At 40.9% G+C, this 27,136-nt stretch overlaps 2 protein-coding genes and 1 non-coding gene across 9 annotated transcripts in view; 1 reads left to right on the top strand and 2 right to left on the bottom strand.

The window, feature by feature from the left end:
- The window catches only part of spag9b (sperm associated antigen 9b), a 35,439-nt gene extending 19,027 nt beyond the window's left edge, over positions 1 to 16,412 (bottom strand). For 3 of the 7 annotated variants that reach the window (XM_069517118.1, XM_020083251.2, XM_020083250.2), the window contains exons 1-4: positions 15,583 to 16,398; positions 7,264 to 7,384; positions 4,545 to 4,615; positions 3,554 to 3,657 (exon numbers count right to left, since the gene is read on the bottom strand). In XM_069517118.1, the coding sequence (XP_069373219.1) occupies positions 3,554 to 3,657; positions 4,545 to 4,615; positions 7,264 to 7,384; positions 15,583 to 15,882 (596 nt within the window). In that variant the 5' untranslated portion in view covers positions 15,883 to 16,398. Of the gene's footprint in view, positions 1 to 351; positions 664 to 3,553; positions 3,658 to 4,544; positions 4,616 to 7,263; positions 7,385 to 15,582 lie in introns of those variants that run through there. The other 4 variants (XM_069517119.1, XM_069517120.1, XM_020083252.2 and 1 more) reach the window with 3 other exon arrangements.
- A 1,160-nt stretch (positions 16,413 to 17,572) lies between these two features.
- daglb (diacylglycerol lipase, beta) lies at positions 17,573 to 26,991 on the bottom strand. The gene is made up of 15 exons (XM_020083537.2): positions 26,064 to 26,991; positions 25,795 to 25,946; positions 24,974 to 25,148; positions 24,617 to 24,884; positions 23,807 to 23,929; positions 23,588 to 23,715; positions 23,069 to 23,195; positions 22,863 to 22,946; positions 21,853 to 21,930; positions 21,678 to 21,758; positions 21,043 to 21,170; positions 20,444 to 20,512; positions 20,005 to 20,077; positions 19,651 to 19,904; positions 17,573 to 18,731 (listed from the first exon to the last, which is right to left on the bottom strand). Exons 1-15 carry the CDS (start codon positions 26,258 to 26,260, stop codon positions 18,536 to 18,538), a joined length of 2,133 nt encoding a protein of 710 aa, XP_019939096.1. The 5' UTR covers positions 26,261 to 26,991; the 3' UTR covers positions 17,573 to 18,535.
- On the top strand, positions 26,992 to 27,063 carry trnaq-cug (transfer RNA glutamine (anticodon CUG)). Its single transcript has one exon. It is a non-coding gene; the product is annotated as a tRNA-Gln (tRNA).
- The last annotated feature ends 73 nt before the right edge of the window (positions 27,064 to 27,136 follow it).

Raw genomic sequence — 27,136 nt, 5'->3', positions numbered from 1 at the left:
TGACCAGCTCCCTTTTGTTTTTTTAAACCGACTGGTGAGGTACAATCACACACTCAGTATTGAAAAGATGTTTTATTTATGAGTAATCATAAATGGCGATAAACTTTGGAGGACTAAAAACATCACAAGCAGTGTGGGGTCTAGATTTGACTCTGCCAATAATACCTCTCTCTCTTGACCTACTTTTAGTGTGCGGTCTCATACTGCCTGACTATATCACACCCACATGGCAAATGGCTACATGGCTACAAATTGTCAGCGGCTACAAAGTAAGACAAAATAAATGAAAGTGCATCTCTTTCACACACTTGCGCAGTAAAATAAAATCACACAAACACATACTAGTTGTACCTGTTGGGTCTGGGTAAGGAGGGTAAGGAGGGCAGGGCAGGTAAGCCGCCGGTAGAGACAGAGTAGTGAACCAGCAGCAGCACTGACAGAGAGACCAGTACGGCAGAGTTGATGACCACCGCTCCCCCTACAAAGCCAAAAACAAACAGCAGCATGCACCCGGGGCTCATGGCCCCCCCAGGTCACGTTCCAGTGCCTCCCCGAGGTCCAGGGGGTTTGGGGGCACAGGTGATGAAAGCAGATTGGTTGGGAGGAGGGGTCACAGCGCCAAATTCTCTCTGCTGTTTTTGGTTGGACCGTAACCACCACACCTATGTGATGAGGTCAGAAGTACCCTTGTCGCTGGTAGGCAGCAGTGTATGCTGCAGCTCAGAAGTGAAGCCGACAGAGAGTGAGCGCAGGCCAAATGCAGAGCAACCGCTGGCAGCAGACCCCAACTACAGTAATCCTGGTGGCTTCAGCAGCAGCACTGATTGATGAAAGCAGGGCAGTAGCAGCACACAGCAGCACATCCACAGAGAGATGATGAGAGTAACAACGGCTCCTCTTTTCCTTCACTCTTCCTATTCTCTGCCAAAATGCGACACGGCTGCCGCTGTGCAGTCTAGAACACTCTGACGCTTGCCCTCTCTCACTGCAAGTAGAACCCACCACCCCTCCCTCACTCTCTCTCTCTCTCTCTCTCTCCTCATCTCCCTCGCCCTCTTTTGGATGCTGAGGCAGCTCGTTCCATATGCCTCCTCTCAGGCTACAGCCGATTGGCTGCAAAACAGGGAGACTGATAGGAAGTGTGAGAGAGAGAGATTGGGTCGGCATAATATGAAGAAAAAAGTATTATTAAATTCTACAACAGTACATATGGTGGATGTAAGAAAACTATTTTGCACATGTCACAATGAGAAGTGGTTTCTGTCTGTTAAAAATGAATCATTACGGCCAAACCTACTTTGTCATTGGTGCAGCCAAGTTGCACAATGAGCTGAATTGAGATCATGTTTAATAAATGTTCGTTAAAATACACACCTATGTAAAAAATCTCTTGCACTAAACTAACATAAGCTTGCTAACATGCTAACAGTAACAATGCTTACTGATGGTTAACATCTATACCATTATAATTTAGGGTGTTAGCATTTTAATATCATGGCATTTTAAATTGTTTAGTTGTGATTCATTTTGGTGGTAAAAAGAAAGTGTTGCTAATGAGGCATCAGACTCAGACCTGGTATTAACATCCGACCTGAGTTATCTGATCACATGTGTTCAGCTTTAAGTACAGACGTGAACACACCCAAATGCGTTTTTAACTCATCTTGAGATCTGATCACTTAGACCAGATTTGGGGGTGGTATAGCACGTGGACACATTTTTAAGGCAAATCCATCTTGTGCCACACATGAAGGACCACCTAATAGCCAAAATTCTCGGACCGATTATTGTTTCACGATCAATCAAAAATCTTTCTGTAGGTTTCAACAAGTTAAATTTAAGCCTTTTAAGACCATAATAAATGGTGTTTGAGACAGAATATCAGTCCAGGAATAACTTGCACTTTCCCATAAAGATAAGGTGAAGTAGCCTCATAAAGAATAAACCATTAAAATGTCACTATATCTCTTGAACTACAGGAGATGATGACAGAAGGTAGTCTTTCCCACAGCCTAGCCGAGTGTACTAAGATTACCTCTGAACATGGTGTTTGTAGATGATCAGTTATCAGTTCCATGTTGGTCGTGTTTGTAGTTTTATTACAGCGTGCTAATATCTGTATTGTTGTGAAAAAACTACCACACAGAGACATTCCAATCATTGCGAGCAAGCAAATGAGATAAACAAACAAAAAAATGGGGAATTGTACATCAGTGTTAACCACGTTGTCAAAATAAAAGAAATACTTCCGGCCTAATGACAAAGGGAATTCATGTTTATATGAAGTGGGGGTTCTGCTGACCTCCTGGCTCTCCGCTGCATGGTGCTCATTCATAATCTGCTCTGCAAATGAGCATTGAAGCACAAATCACATCATCCCATCAAAGCAGATTAGTCCGACAGCAGCCGACAGCAGCCAAACTACTGCCTCTGTTTACACAACCTCTACAACATCCTCTATCTGCCCCACAGCTTCCCAGTGTATCTTCAACCTGCTGTCTTCAATCACAGTCTATCTTTCGTATGGTCTGCAATCATGACAATTCGTTTAAAAACACTCGAGCCACGCTCAACTTTACGGACAATCACACGGTTTTACATTATATGCAGTTCTGTTTTTGCATTTAAATGATGCTGCCTTCCAGTTAATTCAGTTTCCTTGCATTCATTCAGTGTCTCTGCGGACACGGGTCTGGCATCTTTCTTTTTCTTGCCAGTGGGAGGATATTTGTGAATGGGGATAAAGTTTCATCAAAACTGATTCACTTCAGAGTTGCCAACCTGAAAACCTAAAATACTGCAAGTATTCTTCTCGTTAAGTCTTGAAACCCATTTTATACTGAACTTTATATTCTTCTTATGAAAGGGTGAGTGTAGTGAAAGATTGAGCTAAATACAGTTTTAATCAACAGAGTTTCAGGAATTGGGTTCAAAATGATATAACGGCTTACTGGGGTATAGTGTGAGGCTACATCCACACTACTACTTTTACTCCTTGTATCCAGGCTATTGGCTAATAAAATGGAGACATTTGGAAACACTGTTGGCACTGTTTCAGTTTGAAATCTGAGACGTTAGCAAACAATGATGCAGTTACCCGCATTTGCCTCCTGGTTGATTCTCATCAGTCATGACTTGACAACCAGTGGTGAAGGCAAAAAAGTTGAACCTAATTTACAGTATAAGAAAATAATTCCCTCATCTTACTTTTAGTCATTGTTTTTTATTTTATGTAACTAAGAAACCAACTGCGAGTAGACAATCTGTTTACGTGTACGTGAATAGTCTTTAAGCAAGTGGGCGTGTTGATAATGTTTGTAACAGGCAACAGAAACAAAACTGAAAAAAACAAATATAAAATAAAGACAACGAGATTCGAAAGCTTGTGATGATAAGAGCTGACACCCAATGTCAATGAAAACAAAAATAATTAGTACAGTTTGTCCTGCCTCCTGCTCCACCCCTCACCTGAACGCTGCAGAGACTTCTATGCAACTTCTGTTTGTGTGCGTACGGTGGTTATGAATTAACACAGTTTGAAGTGTCGTCTCACCGTGACCTGGTTGATGTGACTGTGCCTGTATCTGTGGGCTCTGCTGGTGTCACAGCATGCTGGTGTTTCGTCCGCTCCAGGTGCTCCATGTAGCTGTGGATCATCTAGGAGGTAAAGGACAAACACCAAGTCAATGAATCAGCAATTACACACTAAATAGTATACAGAAGAGAAGTTATATACATCTTTCATATATTATATTGGTATCTAATGTTAATACTGTTCTACTATGTTGTTAGCAGAATACAGCATGTTTGATTATAAATGGTCACGAGAACCCTTAACATCTTAACACTGTCTGACTAAGTAAATGCTGTTCAGACACATCTGTGACAGTCAGATTCACAAACGTGTTAAAAGCTTTTATTTGACTCTATTCAACATTACTGAGATAAGCAGTTGACGGCTGGAGCCTGTGTGTTTGGACACCGAAGCATCTGTTAGTGATGCAAAATGAATTAACAAGCAGGGGTGGACCAAAGGCCCAGCAGATAACATAAATATTGTTCAGAGAATTCATATTTTTATAGTTATAACCACACCTGCTTCTCCAGTCTATTCAATCATCATTCTATTACTGCACCTCCAAATCTGTCTTTCCTCTATCTTCTATAATAGTTTTCATTTTGTTTTCTTTGATCTAAAATTCAAGAGGGCCTGTATTGTAAAAAAGATCTGTTGCTGTGTGCAGTGTTTCAGAAACAAATTACAAACCCTACCTTTAAGTTACCACAGTGAGCTGTGCACAGGTAAATTCATCTCAAGCCATTATGTTGTGTCACAGCACAGATTTATGAAATAGTGCGTCAACATCTCCCCGTCTGTCTATTAACCTTCAGGAATTGAGACTTTTGTACCTTCCTTCGATCATGAAAAGGAATATCTGGGGATATTACATGAATGATAGTACATGATCGTTGATTTGTCTTCAGCTTTAGTTTGTTTCTTTTCTGCAGTGTACAGATGCCCCTCACTCAAACAAACAACTCACCTCAGTGTGTCTCTGATGAAGGGTGTTATATTCCTTTTTGATCTCTGCTTCTCTTTCATCGAGTCTGCTAACTGGATGAGAAAGAAATCAATAACTCACATGTTCACACGATCAGAAAAGCTTCAAGATTTCACCCAGATTCTGAAAACACAATATGAATCAACAAAATTGTTTGACACATTCTTTGAAAAACATTTTTGTTGCGATAAAGGAATGACTTGCTGTAATGACATCTCAGAGCCACAAGAGGGCCACTGTGCATCAACACCACCCTACGCTCACCCTGATTAACAAATGAAGCCTGGACAGGATTATTTCACCTGTCAATCAGACAAGTCATCTATGAGTTGAGACATGCCTTATTATTTAACACATCAACAGCAGAAGTGATTTTGAAAAATGATTATTCAAACATCATCATATATTGTACAAAAAGTATAAACAATATGGAAAACAAAGTCTAAAGAGTCTTTACATTATATATTGAATGAAAAGGTTTGGACAGAAGCAAATGCTAATATATGCCTGCCTATACTGTTATCAAAGAGCTGCACATTATTAATCACCAAAACATTAATCAGATTAAGCTAACAAAGGAGAAATAATTTCACACTTGTCACAAATAAAAATCATTTAAATATTCCTTTAAAAATCAAAAGTGGATTACTCATTTTAAATTGTATATTGGCATTGTGACAAATCTCTTTTAGTGGCTTTTTGTAGACTACTAAAGAAATGTCAAGAGGAGCAATAGGTTGACGCTGTGTTCTTTATACTACTTTAGATATTAGTGTCAACAATACAAGTTTCAAACAGTACATTTCCATGTTTATTATCAATAAGAATAAAACAGTGTATTAGACAGAGACCTGACAATAAACTGTAACTTACTGATTCAAGTGTTTGTGTCTCTCAGGTGCTGTTGGTTATTAGGAGTCAAGAGAGAGTCCTAATTACATACCAGCCATGAAGTGTCTTCTCACAAAACATTCTCTGTGGTCCACGTCTGCTGACAGTTAATGCAGCTAATTCACACAACCTGCCATTCTTAGACTACATCTACACTACTATTAGATGAATGTCTTTCAACACAAGTTTGAGTCAGTAACAAGGCTCACATACCGAATATAGAAGAATTCAACACCTACGTGAGGAACAACATTTCTGCAAGCTGCTGCATGGAATGCTGTTAACTGTGATTTAGCGTGGCTTTGAGAGGGCTGATAGAGGAACTTGTGGTTAAAGAGTGGAGCAGAAATATATCAGGTCAGACACAGAGATGTGAAGCATAAAAGGAAGTGATGCTGGAGGAAAAGTCCCTCATTCAAACACCTGAATATTCATCTGAAAAATATGGCGTTGGTGAAGTGCTGGTTCTGGAGGCAGTGGTTAAGATTTAAACCATAATTTGAAGTCAACAAGTGATTGTTTGGGAGTAGCCACTCTGATTCAACACTGAACAGTACTGTCAGTCGATAAAGAGTATTTATGGTCATTGGAGTTTGTTACAGAGTGTACTCAGGCTGTGAAATCTGTTGACCTGGAGAGTTCTCATGTCTACCGCTCTGAGATAAACGCATTCGGTTGAGCTGGGGAATCCCAAGCCGGGTTGAAACCAAGTAACATCTTCATGCATAATTCATCTAACTATCTCTCTAGCTTCTAACAAATCTCATCTATAAGCTTTTTTAAAAAACAGTCTATGGTGCAGAGTTAAGTTAAAAAACTGTGTTCATCCTACGAAGTTTATCTACAATGAAGATTTTATAGTCAAGGTTTTTCATAATATGAAACTGAATTTGCTTAATTACTGTTTACGTGTGTGCGATAATTGACGGGTGTTATTTTTCAGTACATTGCATGTCGGATATTTTAGAGGTTAAGTAACCGGTAAAATCTTCAGACCCATGTTCAAAACTTTTCAAAATATGTGCTATATAAATAAAATTATAAAATTACTATATTAGTCTAAAAAAAAAATTAACATACAAATAGTTAAAAAGGCTTGTTGTGTCTTACTTGTGTGTATGTGTGTGTCCCACTGACATGATCAAACAGCTTAGGAAGTCACTGCCATCATTTCAGTCCTTAACCATAATTACAGACAAAGGAAAGTCTCAAAAAGAAAAAAGGGCAAAGTGTCACATAGAAATAAAATGACATTCACTGGGCGTCTCAAGTTTTCCGCTAGCATGACCAAGGCGTATGTTACGACTCTGCAGTGGAACAAAAAAGCAGTCACACAATGTCAACAGTGCAGTCATGCACAAATCATGAGGGTTGTTAGGGCGACACTCTGACTCAAGGAAGATTGAACCGTCCTTTACATTTACATTCTCTCCTTCTTTGGAAAAACTCTTGTACATGTATCTTTTATCAATTAAGCAATTTGTATCACCTTGAAATATCCTACTTATAAAATGTTTTTCGTAAAACTACAGGAAAATCCTTTGCACCCTAAATTTCTCTTGTTTCCCGGACCCTTTCTTTCGGTCTTCCCGAGTACAGCTCATTTAGCAGATTTGGCAGGCAAACACTCATAGTGTGTTACTAATGGATTTTATTCAGTAGGGACATGGAAGTCTATCTGCCCTCTGGCACATCAGGCTAACAAACAGTCACAAGACCTGCAAACTGTCAGTGATTCTCACAGGGTATGTGGTCTGTGTAGAGTCAGTACAGTAAAACTTGTCACGGACACACAATGTGATGGACTTACTGTGTTCTGCATAATTTTTAGCCTTTAGCTCGAGTTGACGTGTGTGAGACTCCAATGTCACCAGTTGACGCTGGAGGTCTTTCTTCTCACCGTCCTGAGAATCTTCGAGGGTGATGTACCTCTGCAGACAAAAGGGAAACACACACACATTACTATAGACGCACTGAGAACTCAGAATGATTTCACACCTACCTTGTGTTGTCCAGACCTTTATATTTTTCAATTTTGTCCAATCCAAGTGTGTCAGACTACGATCCAGTCCAAAATTTAGTCTATATTAACTATGGTTTGGATCTTGCAGTTTAAAAGACGTTTCGGACCAATTGGCAGGAGCTGAGACTGAATTTTAACAATTGAAGAATAAAAAGAAGTGAAAGTGGCTCACAGGATTGCTGCAGTCTTCACCTCGGGTGATATCATGATTGAACGACAAGGACGTTCCTTTGGCACATTTGAACTAGTCAAGTACTGCGCCTGAAGTTGGTGATGCTGGTAGTCATACCTTTACAGCTGCAACTAAATGAACTGATTCATTCATTTTCTCCATTCGAACTAAGACTTAACACTACTACCCACGAACTGACACCACACGGACATCAGACTTGCAGGCCACACAGGTGATGACGACAGGACACAGCGTTAAGTTGATTTGTTATTGGCAGCAACAGGAGGCAGAAATAACACACATGCATGTATGTGCGTGGAAATATCAATGTTAAGAGTTAAGACTGGAATGAGTGCTTGCAGGCCAAATGTTTTGAGTGTGTGTATATGATAAAGATCTGCTAATGCTAACAGTGCTGATACCAGTGAAAACCAAAGTATCACAGCATCTGTCTTCTGGCCATTGTTAAAGTCATCTAACCTCTCCACACAACAGGTGCACAGCACCAGCTTTCTCACAAAGAAAAGGCTACAGCCTACAATGTGTCTGAGTGGAGAAAGACACACTCAGATGGGCAAGTTAGTTACTGTTGATATCAGTGTCAAGGTTGTTCTACCCACCATTACTTCAGGGTTTCTGCTGAACTTTGTTTTTAAGGCTGAAAAAATTTGATTAAGAACAAACAAGGAGAAAATCATTAGAATGATGAGACTAATATTCATAAACTGGGACAGAGTCAAAAGAGTCTCAGTTTGCTAAACTGTCTCAGGGCCACTAACCCACCATGCTGGCCAAACCTAATCCATTTAATACTGGGTCAACCACCGCTCCCTGATATCAATTTACTCTGTGTGATTAGATACGTTCAGAAGAAACTCTGGAAAGTGGGTCAAATACCAAGATTAAGTGAAGGAAATAAGAGTTTTGCTGGAAGGCACTCAATAGAGAAGGAACATGTTATAAAACTCTTCTCAATTGGATACAGTAAATAAATAGTGGATATGCAACATTCCAAAGACTTAAATGACTTTAACATGTTTATTTAGTGTTGATATTTATATATAATATTAAGTTTTAAAAAGTGAGCTGGGGTGAAACCACTTTTTTTTTTATTAGTGTTTAATTTGGCTGACTGATTTTCTTGATTATCATGCTAATGCTAACATTCTGATTAATGTTTACCATGTTCACCATCTTAGTCTAGCCAATTAATATTCAACATCATGGCAGATTTCTTAAGATTTTTGCTCAATTATCAGCAGTTATCAGTCATTATCAGCACAGATACTGATCCGACATTATCATTAGCCTTACTGCTGGAATTTCAATACAGTTTCCCTTTTTAATGTGAATATTTTCTGGTTTTCTATGATAGTTAACTTCATATTTTCAGTTGCCCAAAAGAAAGCATTAGAAAATATTACCACGGGCTCTGTCATCAACCCCACCCACTCAGTGGAGCAGAGTTAAGGCAGCTTGACAACAAGTTAAGTTAGAACACATTACATAGCAAATAAGTGTTAGAAAATCACTAAAACCCAAGGTGGACACCAATGTTAATAAAAGTATCTATGTTGATCTCTAGGTTGATTTGTGTTTTTAGGAGACCATCTTTTAACTCCTGCTAATCAGCTGAGTCACGTCAGACAACAGGCAGAGTTTTTATGCCTGTGAACATGCAGTCTTGTGATGTGGGTACTCATGTGGACAAGAGGCCATGTGGTCGGGCCCAGGGCAGGGTATAGAAGTCATCTACAGGGAGATGAGGATCACCTGAGGGCCCTCTTTCAAGTGCTCATACGCAAGGCACAGTGATTAGATGTGTCTAACAAAAGGTGTTTCTTCAAGATGCCTTTGTGAACTGTCCCTAAAAACCAAGCCTGTTTTTGATTTTCTCCATTTTTATTTTTAGCACAATCCACTCTTTGAGGGGATGAGATGTTTTTTTTCCTCTCCCTTTGGAAATTATATCAGTGGAGGTCATTTTGCCATTAATCGTCTTTGAATGTTCTCTTTATCAACTGCTAACAAATAACACACAAGTTTGTTGGGAGCATCTTAAGAAGTGCGGTATTAAAGCAGCATTTCCAATCTAAATCTACTAAGAGCATGAACATAGCAGTGGGCTCACGGGGGGAGGGAATGACTGTAATAACTGTAAAGCTGTTTTCAGACATAAACTCCAGGGAATGTCAACATGATTAGCTGCAGACTTTCTCCGGAGTTTGCCTTTCATATGTGAAAAATGCAGCAGGAGATGCAGCAGACATATTCACAACAATACAAGTATCTCCAGGGCATTAAGATGAGGTGTGGCGCAGCAGACAAAGGTATGATTAAATGTATAATTGTTATATATTATTTTATTTACAGCACATCGACTCTAGCTTGGCACTTTTGACCAAAAGCTCTTGACATCTTCCCCGCTGTGTCTTCTGTGTATATGGCAAAGTTTTGATATTTGATATTTTTAAGTTTTGCATCTGTCATGTGTTAAAATGGACACACCCACCCACTCACCCACTCACAGGGGCTCTAAGGAGTTTTAATAGGGGACTGTCAGGAGAAATTTTGGAGAACCCCAAAGACTCTTACTCTGGCATTTGTTTTCTCATTTACAGTCCCTCCGGAGAATGTCTGCAGATTCTCCAAAGTTCACTGCATGTCCAAAAGCAGTTTGTGTGTTCAGTAAAACAAAAAATCAAATTACAAGCCATGGTTTGTATTTTTAAAATGCTGCCTGCACATTTATTTGGATAAACTGGACACCCCTCCTTAAACTTACATCAATTAACCATAAAAAGCAGCCTACTTCCCCTAATGACAGATTGGCTTATAGTGTTATGAATGACACATCAACAGCCCCTCCTCCAGATTCAACACATTCATTAGAAGTCCCAACATCTTCCTTTCTTATCATGCAGCTCATCATATGACCCAGGAAGGAGGCTTGTGCATATGACAATGCTCCAGAGAATGAATGTTCCAGCGTTTCAACATCCACTCTTCCCCCTGTGCTTCATGCATAAGGCTCCCTTTGTCCCTGAGTGCAAACACACACACTTTCATACACACAAACACATATGGCTGCAGAAAATGTGCACACACACACACACACATACACAGAGCTCCACTGTAGTGGCACTCAATTGAGAGAGAGTGAAATCGACTCTCCCTTAGTGTTTTTGGCTGTGGGTTGCTATTGGGACATTTGGGGACACTAGAGTGTTTAAAGGGATGGGTCATCCAAAAATAAAAAATCACCCATTATCCACTCACCACTGTGCCGATGGAGGGGTGGGTGAAGTGTTTGAGTCCACAAAACACTTTCAGGGGTAGACTTCAAGGCCACGGCCACTAGACAGTAAACTGACAGAAGAACCAGTGCAGTGTGTCTAATTCTAGGTAAGTTAGTTCTAGGATAACAAAATTATTGTGACATGGTCAATGATATGAAGGTTGATATGAGGATACTGCCATTTTGATGACAACTTATTGGCCTACTGTGATCAAGTGACTTGTGAGTGACTGTCCAGAGGCTCTGTGTCATCATGAGAACTGAAGCTGCTGATAAACATGGTGGTCAAATAAAAAAACTAAAAAACTAAACTGACTTCAGCCAGTGAGACAGACTCTGTGACAGCTCTGGGAGAGTGTTGTCAGTCACAGCGACAATGCTAACTAATGATGTTCAGCAGCGGCGTTGTTTACGTCTCAAGCTGCTTTCAAACCTGCAATGAACTCCAGATATTCTCCAGGAACTACCAGAGGGGCCATGTGTGAGAATGGAAATGTCCAAGTCAGTTGCTACAAGAATTCTCCCAAGTTTTTCCTTCCAGCACCCTGGTAAAACTCAAGAGAATGTCCTGGTGAGCCCAAGAGAGAATACAGACGATTTAAGTCCACTGGATTCACTACGAGCGAGTCTGTGTGGTAATGACATTTGTAACATGCAACAATTGCAAAACTGAAAAAACAAAAAGAATACAAATATCTTAGGATGAAAAAGAGGAAGGATTAATCGCTGACATTTTATCTAAGTAGTTCTGCTGGTCAGCAGACAACCCTCACTGGACAGAAGAACTAAGGGAAGTGCTGCTTTTTTCCTCAAGTATTTCCTGCCTTGCCTTTTCCTCTACACTGCTTTAACAAACTACTTAAAAGAACGTGTTCCTCTGGACTTGGAGCAGGGAAAAGCAGGACTTGGTCATGCTATGTTTTTGTTTGGTAAGATTATTCTGCTTCTTTGCATCTACAGAGAACTTTTGCCCAAATGAGAAGCTTAATACTCAAGTGTGTGCCAGGCTACTCATTTGCCTCCTTCGAGTAGAAAAATACTTTCGTATTGCGGAGAAACTTTCAATTGCAAGAGTCTGAATGGGTTATTAATTTATTTCATTGTTGCGATGGTTTAACCATGTGATTTGCAAATGGTATACATTTTGACCCAATAAAAGGGCCTGTGTATGTGGACTGGATGTGGATTTCTGCATTTGGAGGTCAATATAAAACTGGACTGCAATGGACAGAAGGATGCATATAGAAGAGAATTCAGCAGCAGCAGTATAGTCAACCTTGGTGGAGGATTGGCTGCAGACACTTACACTTAAACAGAATAACCCAGGAAAAACATTACAGTACTGCCCATATTATTCACCAAGATGTATTCATCTGTAGGATGGTTTTTGCACAGAGCTCATGAGGGAAGAGTCAGATTTTAATGTTAATTATACTTTTGGGGGGAAATGTGGGAGCCCCTGGTAAGTTTGCATTCGTTTTGCATGCTTAAGAAACAACTGTCATCAATTATTGCTGATTGCTACTGCATTTTTTGGATTAACTTAATATGATAGAAAGGTGCTGTTTATTTTATTTTTTTAATACATAAAATGTATATAACTTTTTACTTTTGAAAAACCATTATCAAAATAATGTGTAAATACGCTCCTCATTATTATTGAGTGCTTGGTCACATTTCTGAGCTGGTTTCCTGGTTTTCCTGATATACACAAAGAAAATGGGGTAGTGACACCAATATAACAAAAACAAAGTCACACCCTGCCTTTAAACCAAGCAATACTGCACATCTGAATAGAATGGCTGGGAAAACAAACTGTTCTGTGTATTAACTTATCTCAGTACAGTCACAACATACTATAGCCATAAATGCCACATCCTGAATTATGACTATTCATTCGAGTTCCGGTGCTGACATGCACAGAAGCTGACCTCGACTACAGAGAGGATGTCAAGTCAAAGGACAAGACCTATGACATCATCTCATGAGAATAATACTGATCACAGCAACATGAAAACTAAGTGGCTGTCCGACTGAGGTATTTAACACACAGGAGCCAAAGGGGGAAAGACTGATGAGCCCATAACATACCAATGGAAAATCCCACATGTACTGGTCTATGTAAAAGCCGTGTCAACATGTTACAACATGACTTAACACACTGCTGTGTGACCTGTTGTGCTTGTCTTTCAACATGTAACTATCAAATCGAATATCAACAACTGGAAAACTACAACAGCACATGAATATATCCGGCTGTGATGTCCAAATCCTGATATTTAGCTACTTGTTTGATTTATCTTGTTCTGTGATATGTTAATCCTGTTTCCAGTCTAAACCACGTTGGCCACCACTGATTTGCTGGGATTAGAAGCGTAAGAAGGCTGGTAAAATAATAAGGCTGATTAAGCGCAAACCCCTTGCAGTACAGATGGCTGAGTGAGGGGCTGCTTGTTTGTATAATGCCCTAACATGAGGACCAGGGAGGATTAAGAGAAGAAGTGTGTTACAGCTTTGAAATCACAAAATCACAACTAAAATTCATTGAGACATGCATTTTGGAATTTTGGTTTTATTAACAGTAAGGCTTAATATCTTTTTTCTGAAACCTATTTGGTGACCTATTTTTCAGGGAACATATTTCTCAAAAAGTCTGAATTGAGCTGAAAATAAACCCTGACCCAAACATATATTCAAGGTCTTACTGCATGAACATAACACATGTCAACAGTGATCCAAAGATTTTTGCGAGGGTGACTAAGCATTGAGGCTACAGCAGCAGTCACCGAAGAGCAAAGGGCAAATATCTGATAAAGTTTAAGCCATATTAAAACATTATGAAGCAATTAATACTCAGATTTCTTAATTTCCTTTTTACAGTTATGTGCAGATACATCAGACTCTATCACCACCTGGATGGAAAGTACACACTGTTGGTTCACTAACCAACAGACTGCTCTCACTTCATTTCTGAGTTCTCTCAAGGGGAGATAATGACACTTAATAAACAGCTACATATATTTTAAGAAATATAATAATAATACATTTTAAATATGCATTAAGAGAGACGCCATTTTCTTTCTAACTTCCCTTGATTTAAATCTGTGGTTCAACATTCATGGTTTAAGGTTTTATTGTCTTTTGCTTGCTATCTATTTGTAAATTAACAAAAAAAATGTTTAACTTTAATGATTCCTGAGACACATTGCAAGCAATCTCTTTATCACTTGTATGATCATGCACCATAGTATTGTTAGTGTGTAAGTTTTTGTTACAGTACAGTAAGTGAGATCTTCTTACATATTTGGATATGATGGGAACTCATTACTCTATGCTAATAGGTGTTGTTAGTCTGAGGGCGAGAGGGAAACATGATGACATGTATTTACAGGAGCACAGCTGAGAGTTATGTTTGTCCTGATAGACCAGCATAGAAAAAAATTGTGCACTTCTTGCAACAGATTCTACAAATGCTTATTGTCTGTGAATTCAAAACTTATGTCAGATCTCTTTGTGAGGAGGATGTAGCAAGAGACAGCACACAGACTACAGGACAGTCACGAGGAATTAAGCGAGAAACGCACAAAACCATAGCATTACAATAAAGTAGGAAGGGTGTGTTATGGGTCAGGGAACAAACCCATTAAATTATGGTGAAAATCCAGATCAGGGGGAAGATCCAGGAGTTTTTTCACATTGTGAAAAATTCATTTTATTCCACGTTTCTGAGACATCTGGACAGTGATTCTGGATTTTGTGAATCAAAATAAGTATTTTTGTGGGGGGGTCTTTATCTAGTTATTGTTCAGTCACAAATATTCCTTCCAAGTATATTAGAGAATTGATATTTTGCCTGTGTTTCATGTAAACATTGCTTGTTGTGTGAATGCACTACCTGGACTGTTGAAAATAATCTTGTTGTGCTCTGCGCAATGACAATAATAGGATCCTTGCTCCAGCGATCAGCCTAAAGTCTAACGTGTTGTATTAGTTGGGGAGTGACACAAAGCCACTGCTTCAAAACCAAATCGGTGACTGCTCTGCAAATACCTGAGGCTTGACTGCAAATCACTGTTGGGATATTACATGCTTAACTAGGAGTGGTGTGTGAAATCAACCAGTGTAGCAGCCTTCACTGTCACAGTGGCTCCCAGAGAGCAGCATCCATGGTGACACACAGACCAACACAGTGGTACAGGTTGTTCTGCAGCATTGTTCATATGTGTGATCACTTTTTATATTACAAACGTAAAAGTGTCGTAAAACAGCACATCCAACACATCCACCGGTGATTCTTTCCACGGATTTTAGCGCGTAATGTTTACCCTCTCTCAATTCACCATGTGACATACAAATACTTTGTAAGCAGTTTGTAAACTGTAATTGCTCAACCATTATGTACTTTGAGGGGTGTGTAGGTGTGCCGAATTAAAGAATGAGTTCTAAGATTTATAAAAAATATACTTTATTCGCAGTTAATGAGATTTGATATGGAGAAGATCAGCAGCTCCAAAGTGGGTTGCCACATTTTGGAATGGAGTTCCGCGTCCAAGCTTCAAATCAAAGTGCACAACACGGTTGATAATCTGTAATCCGGGGTTGTGAGTTAGTTTGGCGGCTGTGTCGGTGAACCCACCTCCTCGGCGTGTTTCCTCAGAGCCTTCTCTCGCTCGTACTGGGTGACCAGCTGCTCGTTGTCCTCCTTCAGCAGCTCCAGCTCCACTTCGTGCTCCTGGTTGACAGCGAACACCGAGTCCAAGTTCTCCAGCACGGCGACGACCAGCGGCATCAGCTCCTTCACCACGTCCTCGCCGTACCTCTCGATGAGGCGCTCGAACTCGCGGTAGATGGAGCTGGCCAAGCCGGAGACCCGCTCGGACATCATGGCAGAGTTGCCCGAGTCGTCCTGGTAGAGGACCACGTCGTCCAGCTCCATTTTCACTCGCCTCCGCTCCTCTCTCCCCCGGCTAACGTTGACGAGCTAGCCGCGAGCTTCAGCTGGCCAGCGGCTGTCCTGTCCGCCTTCTCACTTTAGGCGCAACAAAAACAACAGTTTCTAAAACATGGCTCGCATGTTGTTAGTCGCACGGACACGACTCTATACTTTATAAATGTTTCCAGCGGGTCTGTGTGCCGGAGCTGAGCGGACGGCTGAGTTGAACGCTGCTAGCCTGAGAGCTAGCGACACTGAAAACTCTTCACTTGGCTCCTGGTGAGTTTCCCTGTCCAACAGATGATCCTGCCGGTGCCTTCACGCGCTGTCCGGAAAGTGGAAACCTTTCAGTAGTTAGCTCCACAGAGAATGCGATGCTTTCTAAAAAAAAAAGAACCTACGCGTCATTAAAATCATTAGACGATGTTGACGCGTGGCGTTGAACACCACAAATAGATGCTGCCAGCCCTGTAGTAAATAAACTGAGAGAATATTTTCACCTGACCTGTTGCTTTCATAAATTTCTGTTGTGTGACGTTTGAGGGGCGGGGATCTACTGATTAAAAAAACATCGTAAATATCAGACGTCAAATCGGTGCATGTTCCGCTGTCATGTGTCACATTCAGCTCCCTGGTAAACAAAAAGAAAGTTATTGTTTGGAGCTCATCTCTCTCACAAGGACTCATTCACAGTCAACAGTAGGAATCTGTTGTTGAGCTAACTCTTAATACTGCATACATCAACTATCCGCAGTGGAATTTAACCATGTCCCACCTCTGAAACAGGAGCTTACGAGCACCACCTGAATGTGTCACGTGTCAGTGACGGGACGTCGCGGTGACGTCACATACTAAAGAGGGATGCAAGGCAAACTGAGTAATCCATAGAGATGTGTTTATTGCAAATATTTCTAACTGTTTACACAGCCCTCCTGTTGGCTCATGTGGCTTCAGTCTGGAGATCAATCTCACTGTTTTGAGATTTTAAAAGTTTATTCCCTTTTTCACTGGTTCAACAGGTTTTTTTCAGAGATCATAGTTTTGTTTTTATCATTTTAGGAAGAGAACTAGTATGGCACTCAGAAGAGCCCATACTTCCTCTATCTCTATCATTATCACTAGTGCAGCACCTGTTCTAAACATGTTTGTTTGAAATGTTCTGTTCATCCTACCTGGTTGATCTGCAAGAGCTTTTTATAGTCTGTGTTTTGTTGGTTATGTCAGAGGTCTGTTCAGCAACCGACACAATCTTGAGACCCAAGTTCACAACTTTAAAAAGATAAGTTGTGCTTTTACTTGATAGACAAACTGCTAAAGAGGAAGTGATTCTATGAATGTTTCTGCCGTGGCAGGGATCATCACAAAATAATCAAGTATCAAAATGTGCTGGCAGGCTGGATATTATTGTTGACTGGTTTGCTGTTTGGGCTAACACGCCTAGTGTGAAGGCCATTAGATGACAGGTTCTTAAGATATGTGTTCCACATACAGATGTTTCTGGAATATATAAGAACAATTTTGAAATTATTAAATATTATGCAGCAGAATTAAATGATTTGTTCCCTGACCCATACCACATCCTTGAGGTTTCTTGTTAATCCATCAAGTATTAAGTAATCCTGCTAAACAACTAACCAAAAAAGACAAAACATAACCTCCTTGGCGAAGGTAATAATAAACAGATAAAGAGCACTTCAGGAGAAGCTTTTATTCGCACTGACGAGTCCAACTCCTTTCATAGGGGATGTGAGATAGTTATGCAGGCATCGGTTTATTATTTAAACAATATATTACCTGAAATAAAATATGCAATATCCATGGCAAGTAAACAGGTTTCCACAAAATGAACAATCTTTCTACCACTTACATCTATCATGTTTATACCAAACACTGTGCACTACTCAAACTGCATTGGAGAAAAATGCTGAACAACTTACTGTAAACACACAGCACTCTTCAGTCTTTCTGAAAAACAATTCTGACTTTTTTTTGTAATGCATAGGCACTGTTCACCCTGATGTCTCAAGACGTTAAACACAGGACAGACTAACCACAGTTACTAATACAATGGAGATGTGAAGCTGAAGTCCACATGTGGAGGTCAGAGTAACCTCCTCACACAGAATGAGGCTGCTCCTCAGCCATCTCCACGTTTAAGGAAGAGCAGAGCCGACACTGCTGAGTGCACGAGGAGGAGGGGGGGCAGCCTCCACCAAACATACAACACGCACATACAAACATAAGATGTAGAACACTCACATTACAACGGCACAATGCACATTCAAAGATCATGGCATGATTTGCTCTTGAAATAACTCAGAGAGCTGGGAGAAAACAAATTATTTACATCAAATAATTAAAAGTGCAACTTAACAATCAAGTCCTGGTGCTCCGGCATGTTTCTTTTCATTCATGCAGATCACAACAGATACATCTTTCATGTGTTTTCATTTTTCATTACAATCAACTGCAAATGTTTATACTTAAAAAGCTCGCTACTAAGGCCTGGGACCAACATGGTTGTAAAGAGAACCTTCAGGCCGAGTGAAGTAGTTGAAATGATCCTGGATCAGGAGAAACTCAAATGGCTTACATATTTATATAAACAGTAGTAGGCTTAGCAGACAGGACAAGGAGTCAGTGTGTTTGGGACACGTCAGATAGTGTTGTGCTGGCTGATGCTGAGAGACGACGGGCAGAGGGAGAAGGGCCTATCTCTGGTCAGACTGTTGAGCGCTCGAAGCACAGCGTCAGGCATGTGATCCGAAAGCATCCTGGGGCTGATCAGAATGCTCCTGAAAGCCATTTCATTGGACCACTCGGCGCGGTACCTGGCCTGGGAAAAACAGGATCTGAAGACAGAGACAGAGAAAGAAAAATGCACAGACGTCAGATGCTGATACACATCTTGATTTCAGTTTGTACTGTATTTAAATATCGCATTGTTGATTGACTGTCAGCATCTGCAAACACATGTAACTGGTCACAGTTTCTGCAGATTCATCTGAAAGAGATGAAATACATGAAGTTGTGGTTGAAGTGTCTGTTGCACAATAAAGCAACTGTACAATTATTTCTTACTGTTGATTAATCTGCCAATTTTGGATTCAAGGTAGGGTGGGTAATTTATTTCCACTTTATTTCATTTGTTGAAATCCTCTTCACGTCCAGATAGCCATCAATAAATACACTCTATAAACTGTAATAAACACAAACATGAATTTATTTTGGTCCTAATAGAAGAGTCAGCTTTTAGCAGTTTTCTGTAAGTAAACATTCATGTGTTTTGGGGGCGGAGTTTTGACGAGATGGCCACGGGGAGGGGGTGGGATGGACGGTTGCATTTGTTTTGAAGTGTAGCCTGCTAGAGCTAACAGGATTACCAACTCTATCTTAAATTGGTTCATTTCATTTGGACAATTTGTGAAAAATGTCCAATCCAAGAGGTCGTTTTCAAACGTCTTGTTTTCTTCAACCAACACTCCAAAAAACATTCTTTTAGGGTCATTAGGAAATGAATTTCATGAGGCGTGCTCCTCCACTTTTTGACAAAGGTTCCGATTATGCAGTAAGGTTGGCCTGCCTGCTTGACTCTTTCAGTACATGTCTGAAGTTACCATTTTAATGACAATGCTCACATCCTCATGTGTGACACTATTTTGCAGGAGCCACATTGCGCATCTCGGCCTCAGCACTGCTAAAGTAGGAGGAGCAAAGCAAAACTCATCTAAGCCTGAAAATTATGAATTTCTATTTAATCGTTTGACACACCTCCTTGACGGCCCGTCCTCTGTGATGTGCAGAATGCGTCCAGGTGGGAACAGGGGTAAATTAACCGCCTTGTGGGCAGGCGAGTCATCTGAGGCGAGGCTCTGATAGGATGATGAGTGGCGAATCATCAGTGACTCCTCCCCCATCAGCGGCTGGCTGAGCTCCTCCTCCCTCCTGTTTTCCATCTCCGTGGGGAAATCATCCGGGTCTCCTCCGAACAGCTCATACCAACATCCCTGTAGCAGGATGCGGTACTGAGACGCAGACAGGAAAAAAAGATGAATAATGAAGTTCGGAGAAACTTTGTTTACTGTTGTGAGAAGAATATATGACTCTGCATTGAACGGTTATTACTTTGGGTTTATTGCAGTTTGAAACTATTTTAAGAATCCTTCTCTTCAGATCCTCCATGTTCGGAATGCTGAGTCTGTACAAAAATAAAGAGAACAGCTGGATTATTACATAGAGGGTGCAAAGGGCAAATACAGCACAGAAAAAAAAGGAACATGCGAGTCATACTCTCCTTCTGTAATAACAGGGCAGAGCCAAATATAGAATCTCCATCACAAGACAGTCTATAATAGTCTGTGCACCACAGCACATTCATATTGGCCTTTTTTGGGAGACAAGAGTTTGCAGTGCTGCTAATACGAATTGACCTTAAATAATGCACAATTTCAACATAACCTGCTTCAAGAAACTGGCAGGTATCACACAATGTTTGCTCGTGATTCATTTTCAACACGATGGAATAACTAAGAAGTATATGAGGAATGAAAGGCATCGGTGTTACCTGGGAACCAGATCCTTTCCCAACACGACAGACACCACAAAGTCCTTTGAGTAATCAGTTAAGGCTTTACTGCACAAAATACACAAAAGAAAACATTGGAGGGAGAGTACAACAAGTACATTTGTTAACAATAGTTATGCATCTATTAATTCCAAATACAGATGTTCTGATACTGATCTGAAATACTTCTGATACTGCAAGAATCTATGTACCGATCAAATACCACGTCTGGTACTTCAAATATCAAATACTGTTAGAATAAACTTTCTTACAGTTTTCATAAGTTACACCTGTACATATCATTCAGTATATTTCTTAATTTCTTATTATAGTTTATTATTCTATAAATACTTATTGGTATAACTGTTGATGTACTGCAATGACCATCAAAGGAATTCTAATCCATTCTAAAAAAGATTAATCCCTATCACCTTTTACATCAAATTTTGCTGTCCAGGTCTGTCAGCTATTTGTTAATTGATAAAATCTTATTCATATATTATATTTTTATTAGGGTTCTTTTTGGCTAATTTTATGTAAAATAAGACCCAGCTGAAGACTTTACTCTCCCCGCTGTCTACAGCTTCTCTCCTCCTTACCTCAGGAGTCCCCCTGGTGGAGAAAATGCGTAGCACTGCAGGGTGGGGAAAGAATTGCGCAGGAGTATGGCGAGCAGTGAAGCTGTGCCAGCGCCCAGACTGTGACCAGTGATGACCAGTTTATACTCCTGCAAACACAAGAACAAGCAAACACACAGCATAGTTATTCAGAAGATTATTCACAAGTGATTTTCTCCGCAAATCTGATGCTCTTGACAATAAACTGCAAATATCATAATTTAATAATAAGCCTTTGCACACAGAAAATACAGTTCAGTTTGAAATTAGACAAGACAATGGTCATTATCATTTTACTTAATTTGCAACGAATGTCTGCACCTTCGAATGGTTATACTTTTAGTTCTGTATTGTATTTGACTTTTTTTATATTAAGCTCTATCTACCTTGCAAGTTTCTTTTATTTTGATTTAACTTTTGCATTGCTGAGCTGACTGGTTTCTTCTTGTCCAACACCTTTAATTGTACTGTTGACCCTGTGTTAACTGCATATAACAAACAAAACTTAAATCTTAACATCTCATTCCTCCAAATAGGATCTGCCAGCAGGGGTCCAACTGAAATAAAACATAACGACGCCCTCTATGGCTGAAATGCAGCTCAGCGTCACTTCTTACCGGTGCGACAGAAAACGCCTGGTTCAGGATGCCATCGTTGACCAGCTTCTTGTAGATGTAACTGGCTGCCTGGCACATGCCCTGTGTTAGTCAGGGGGGACAGCAGCATTACTCTCTACAGGAACACGTTACACATTAAGACATGAGGACTGTCACCAAAGAAATGGGCATTTACCTTGTGAGCATAGCAGGCTCCCATCACTCCTTCTATAGGCAAGTTCTCACATTCAGCAGACAGGTCTGTCAGGACGTCCTGCAGGACATACACACCGAGATACACAATGCACTGGGAATGTGGCACTGCAGTTAAACTAAATTATATGACTGTTCTTTGAAGAAACACATTGATGCTGATTTTAAAATCACATTTCCTAACAAATTTATAAAAGAATTTCATTTATGGGTTACAGATGGCTCATAACGCCACCTAGTGTTTCAAACTGTCCTGGACCTCACAGGGCCCATGCTTATAGAGTCAGCTGTTTCGGACGTCTCTCCATCATGACATTTATAAATATTTAAAAAGGTTAGAAACCTTCTCATGAAAGATGGGCGGCCCTCTGCTACATGCAACTGTTCATGAATGGAAATCTGATCTTTTCTGAAACTAAACCCCTAATCCACTACATGTCTGCCATTCTGAGACGTCCCCTATCCTCTCCTGTCCCTCAGATGTCTCTCTCTCACACACACCGTTTGAACCGCTGACTGAAACATCCGCCTGTATCAGGGGTTAGGCTTTTTTTTTTCCATTTTCAGGGAGAGACACAAAAGTTTGGTACTGAATGAATGAAATCCTCTGTTGTCAAACACAATAACCTTTTACCTTCAGAGTTTTGAGGTTTGATCATGCACTACTCACATGTGGCCTCACTTACCCACTCTCACTTCCCTCTCTGTATTTTATTTCTGAAGGAGATGTCGACCAAATGGCACCTATATTTATCACTCTACTTAGACACTACTCTGTCATCTAACAAACAGGGATGTGATACAGAACTTTAAGAGGAAACGGGAGGACAACATTTGCATTACAAATGTACCTCAGTTACATGAAAGGGCAGATGTCATTACTCAGAAAGGAAAATTATCTACATCCCCCTCTCACAAGCTCACATGACAGAACCCAGTTTGTGTTCTAACAACACAAAGCTAACATAAAGCTATCATCTAGTTCCAACTCACCCGCAGTGACAGTGTTCCTCTGACGGCCACCAGAACGGCCTCTCGCTTGTGATCCAGGGCCACGAAAAAGGGGATCTCATAGATCTGAAAACAAAAAACCTGCTTGTTTAGATGATTAACAGACTATGAGCACACAGTTTGAGGTGAACTGACACTGGCAGAGGGGCAGTGACGTCTACAATTAAAACACAGAGAAGTATTCCTACCTGGTTGTGAAAGCTGACATAGATGAAGTCTCTGTACTGCAAACCAGTGCTCTGCAGGATGGAGGAGAAGTGACAGCCAAGGTGGTCTCCTCCTACGATGTCATACTCAGCTGCATGACTCCTACAGCTGTAACGCACATACACACATGTGAGTTACCATCCTGAGACTTTAGTAACCTTTATCTCTGGCTACAAGAGAAAAATAAGAGATCAACAATGATGCACCTCTGTTGCTGTGTACAGCTATTTGAAATGTGAAAAAAGTACACAAAAAGATAAACTGTAATAACAATTTACTTAATGAATGATTTCATTCTTGGGCTGTTCAACATTTAATGTGCAAAAGTTGCATTGAGTGTAAAAAGTTTAAACGTTTTTTTTGTCTGTGGCTCTGAAATGAACTTAGTTGCCAAATGATCTGCTGTCACATGAACATTATCTATAAGATTATTATTATGAAGCGGGTTTAACTAATCTAACCTGGCAGCTCCTCTCACAGACAGAAAGAGTTCATCTTACCAGTCTCCACTGAGTTTGCAGGGCCCAGTGAGGGGGTTGGAGAAAATGTACAGCGGCCAGCCATAGGCTGCTGCAGCAAACTGCATACAGTGAGCTGCTTTCTCCAACTCTGTCTCCAAGTCTTCTCCCTTCAAAACAATAAAAGACAAGTTACAGTAGGAACTGATGCCAGGTCAGATGTCTAGTGCAGCTACATGACTGACGGGCTCTGGTACTTACAATGGGAGAGGATGGACTGTGAGGCACTATTTCGTCTGGGTCCCTGCTTTGCTCCATTTTATCCTGCTCCTGGTGCAGCAGAGCCAAACCAGCTGCTATGTCACTGGGGACCAGATCTGTGTCCTGTCACACACACACACACAAATAAACACAGAGAAAGCATATTATAATGAGTTTTGTGGCATTATCAGTTACTTTACAATTCAAACGATGCAATTTGATTTCGTCTTTCTCTGTGTATTATATATTACTAGTGCAGTGCCTGTTGGAAACCTGCCTGTTTGGAATGAGCTGTTTGTTTGGCAGTGATGCTGGTTGCAGATTTCTTTCTGAAAGTGTTAAAGTGACCTGCAGTAATTGAGCCATGGAGAGAACAGACCGGCTGCAGGACTTAGTCCACAGAACCCTGAAGCTGCACCACCTTAGCTGTTCACCTATTTTGTCAAAGTTCGGTTAAACTCATCTCAGCATGTAGAACCCTGAATTGGAGAATCGGTTGTCACTGCTGTTGTTGTTAATGTGCTGTAGTCGTGATAAAAAACTTACATTCATGAGTCCCGGCCTCCAGTGCTACAGAGCGCTGGTCACATTTTTTTTTAAAGTTTATTAATATTTAACGTATCACATGTTCAAATGGCACTAAATTCAATACTACGCCTCTTTGGGCCCTTAACAATACAAATGTAAAGTGTGAAACCGGTTACATGAACGGTTCTTGGAATATGCATGGAATAGGCAGATTGAGATTTCTGGAATTTGTAGATCAATATTATCAAAGGCTGCATCCTAAAAAGTGAAGATAGCTCTTACCGAGAAGAATCCGCTCAAGAGCTGGGAGATGCTGGAGAACGCCGCTCGGTTGCTTTCATCCTGCGGCAGACAACAGCACAGGAGCCGCAGCCTGTTCTCCCACACCTTGGTGGCGATGGAGCGAGCTGTGGAGAAGAACTGGGTGCCCTCGGTGCTCTCCATGTCTCGTACACCCAGAGGTTCCATGGCAGGGGGCTGAGGACGGGGGTTACCCAGGGGGTCAAACACAAACACCACGCCAACCACCGTAAAGAGCAGGATGATCCAGCTGTTGTGATGAAGAAAGGAAGATGATGTCTCAAAACACACACACACTTGTTTCTAATTCTAAAATGCGAATATGGCATCACAACCCACCTGGCAATCACTGCTGCGATGACAGAACCCACTGTGGCAAGATCGCAGCCTTTGCTATCGTCAGAAACCCAAACGGCTCCCAGACATGCCCACACCAGCTCAGGAATGTAGAGCAGAGCTCGCAGGTACACCAGGGCAGGGATAGAGCGGCGCAGGCCAGGGTTTGTGATGGTTCCTGGGAAATGATCATAGATATCACTGAAACAAAGTGCTTCGCACCACTGACAGATGGCTGTTTTGTGTGCTGTAGTGCAGCTGAAGATTGTGACGTTGCAAAGGACGTCAGTGTAAATTACTGCTTGAAATTCATTTTATCGATGTGCTGTTAGAACACCAATCAGAATCAAGGCTTAAGTCAACAAGGAGCTGCCTCATGAAAGTAACACGGTACAATCAATACATCAAAAATTAAAAAAACGTCCAACAATATCTGATACCTACAACTGTTTGTTTACTCACCTCTGGAAAATATGCAATAACTTACATATACATATTATTATACAACAACTGACCTGAACTCGATCTTTCCTTCATTTAAGTTTACAGCTGCATAAATATGACAAATGGCACTCTTGTACATTTTGTGCAAGTGTGTGTCCGTAACAAAATAGTGAACTTTGAGCAATCGTCTCCCACCACTTTCTCCAAGGTAGTAAAAGAGGAACTGGGTTGCAAATTTCCTCGATTGCATAACCCAGATTAAACAAGTTTGGACACTATTGATGCTGTGGGCGAAATAAAGTGAAAGTACGGATTACTGAGGTCTAACCACCTTTAAACATTATGCTCACAAGACGTAATGTAGAAGACAATTGATTTACCTTGGGCACTGACATAGACAATAGCCCATAATGACAGGATGATGAGCCCGAGCACAACCAGCAGTCCCACCAGGTAGGTGTGCAGGACTCCTTTCCCATTACATTCGAAGTGGCCCCTGTGGTAGGTGTAGAGGACCACAGTGCCAATCCACCTGAGGAGAGGCAGCAGCAGATGAAGACAACAGGTCAGTCAATGAGTTTCATCATCATTATTAAACCTATAAGTAGGACTGCTGCTGTAACATCGCGTAAGAGGTTAAGCAACCTACCAAAGCACGCGGACGAATATTTCAAAGCAGCCGGGGAAGACAAGGTCGTCACTGGCGATCCCCCACCGCCGACCGAACACCACCATCCCAGGCATGTTGCAGCTAAACGAGCCGAAATCTCCCAGTGATGGAAACCAAACCTCTCCACCGCTACAAGCTGAGCAGAACGCTGTTGAGCAATGGGCAGCTCGCGTCATACATGACTTCACAGCCGTAGGAGCTGGAGCTACACTTTACGAGCCGCAGCTACGTTTGTCACGTTCTACTTTGTTGCTCAATAAACCTCAGGTGACTCCTGGCTGCAGTGTAATCTACAAGATAGGGTTAAGAAGAAGACGGGCGTGTTTCCGCCAACGTTGCCTATTTCTTTGTGTGTGTCAGAGTCTAAGATGTCCACGATCTGTCAACAAATAGTTAGTTTGACTAATGCTGGATAATGTGGGTTAGATAACGACAGCTAGCAGAATGTATGCCGTCGCGTGACTATCTCGTAACGTTTAGCTTTCTCGCTAAAAATACTCTCAAGCTATTCTGAGAAAATGATCGTTAATCCCGTTCGACAAAGGCTACTGTTGTTTATCTGTTTCTATACCGACGCCTGGCTTCTTAACGAACGGTACCTGCTAGTTATTGATGTTTAAATACAATCCGATGGTTAAATAGAGGCGCTGGTTTGTTTTGTTTTCCTCAGAAACCAAGTGTCTGACCGCTGGGGAGACCCGATTGCAACAGAGACCGTCCGATGACAGTTCCGTTTTTTTCGTTCCGCTACGGGCACGTAACAATAGTCCCTGCTCGTAGCGGGTTAGGATCAGGCGATCAGAAGTGGATTATTAAAATATTATTATTATTATTATCAAATGTATTTATTTGTTTGAATTCATCTAGATCCTTTATAATTGTTTTCAGGTACACACGTGTGCACAGCGGTTCCATGGTGTAATGGTTAGCACTCTGGACTCTGAATCCAGCGATCCGAGTTCAAATCTCGGTGGAACCTGACTTTTTGACAGCTTCACATTAGAATCATGATGTGGGATCGAGAGTTACAGTTAAATATTTTCATCTACAAG

This window comes from Paralichthys olivaceus, chromosome 21 (assembly GCF_024713975.1).
Source record: "Paralichthys olivaceus isolate ysfri-2021 chromosome 21, ASM2471397v2, whole genome shotgun sequence".
Classification (NCBI taxonomy): Eukaryota; Metazoa; Chordata; class Actinopteri; order Pleuronectiformes; family Paralichthyidae; genus Paralichthys; species Paralichthys olivaceus.
The sequence above is the reverse complement of the archived record's forward strand: the minus strand, read 5'-3'. Positions and strand labels throughout refer to the sequence as shown.

Coding starts and splice junctions, on each gene's coding strand:
- daglb (XM_020083537.2), bottom strand. CDS start 26,260: ATGACGCGAGCTGCCCATTGCTCAACAGCGTTCTGCTCAGCTTGTAGC. Junction 24,885..24,973: donor ATCGCAGCAGTGATTGCCAG/GTGGGTTGTGAT, acceptor TCATCACAACAG/CTGGATCATCCTGCTCTTTA. Junction 22,947..23,068: donor ATGTCAGCTTTCACAACCAG/GTAGGAATACTT, acceptor TTTTGTTTTCAG/ATCTATGAGATCCCCTTTTT.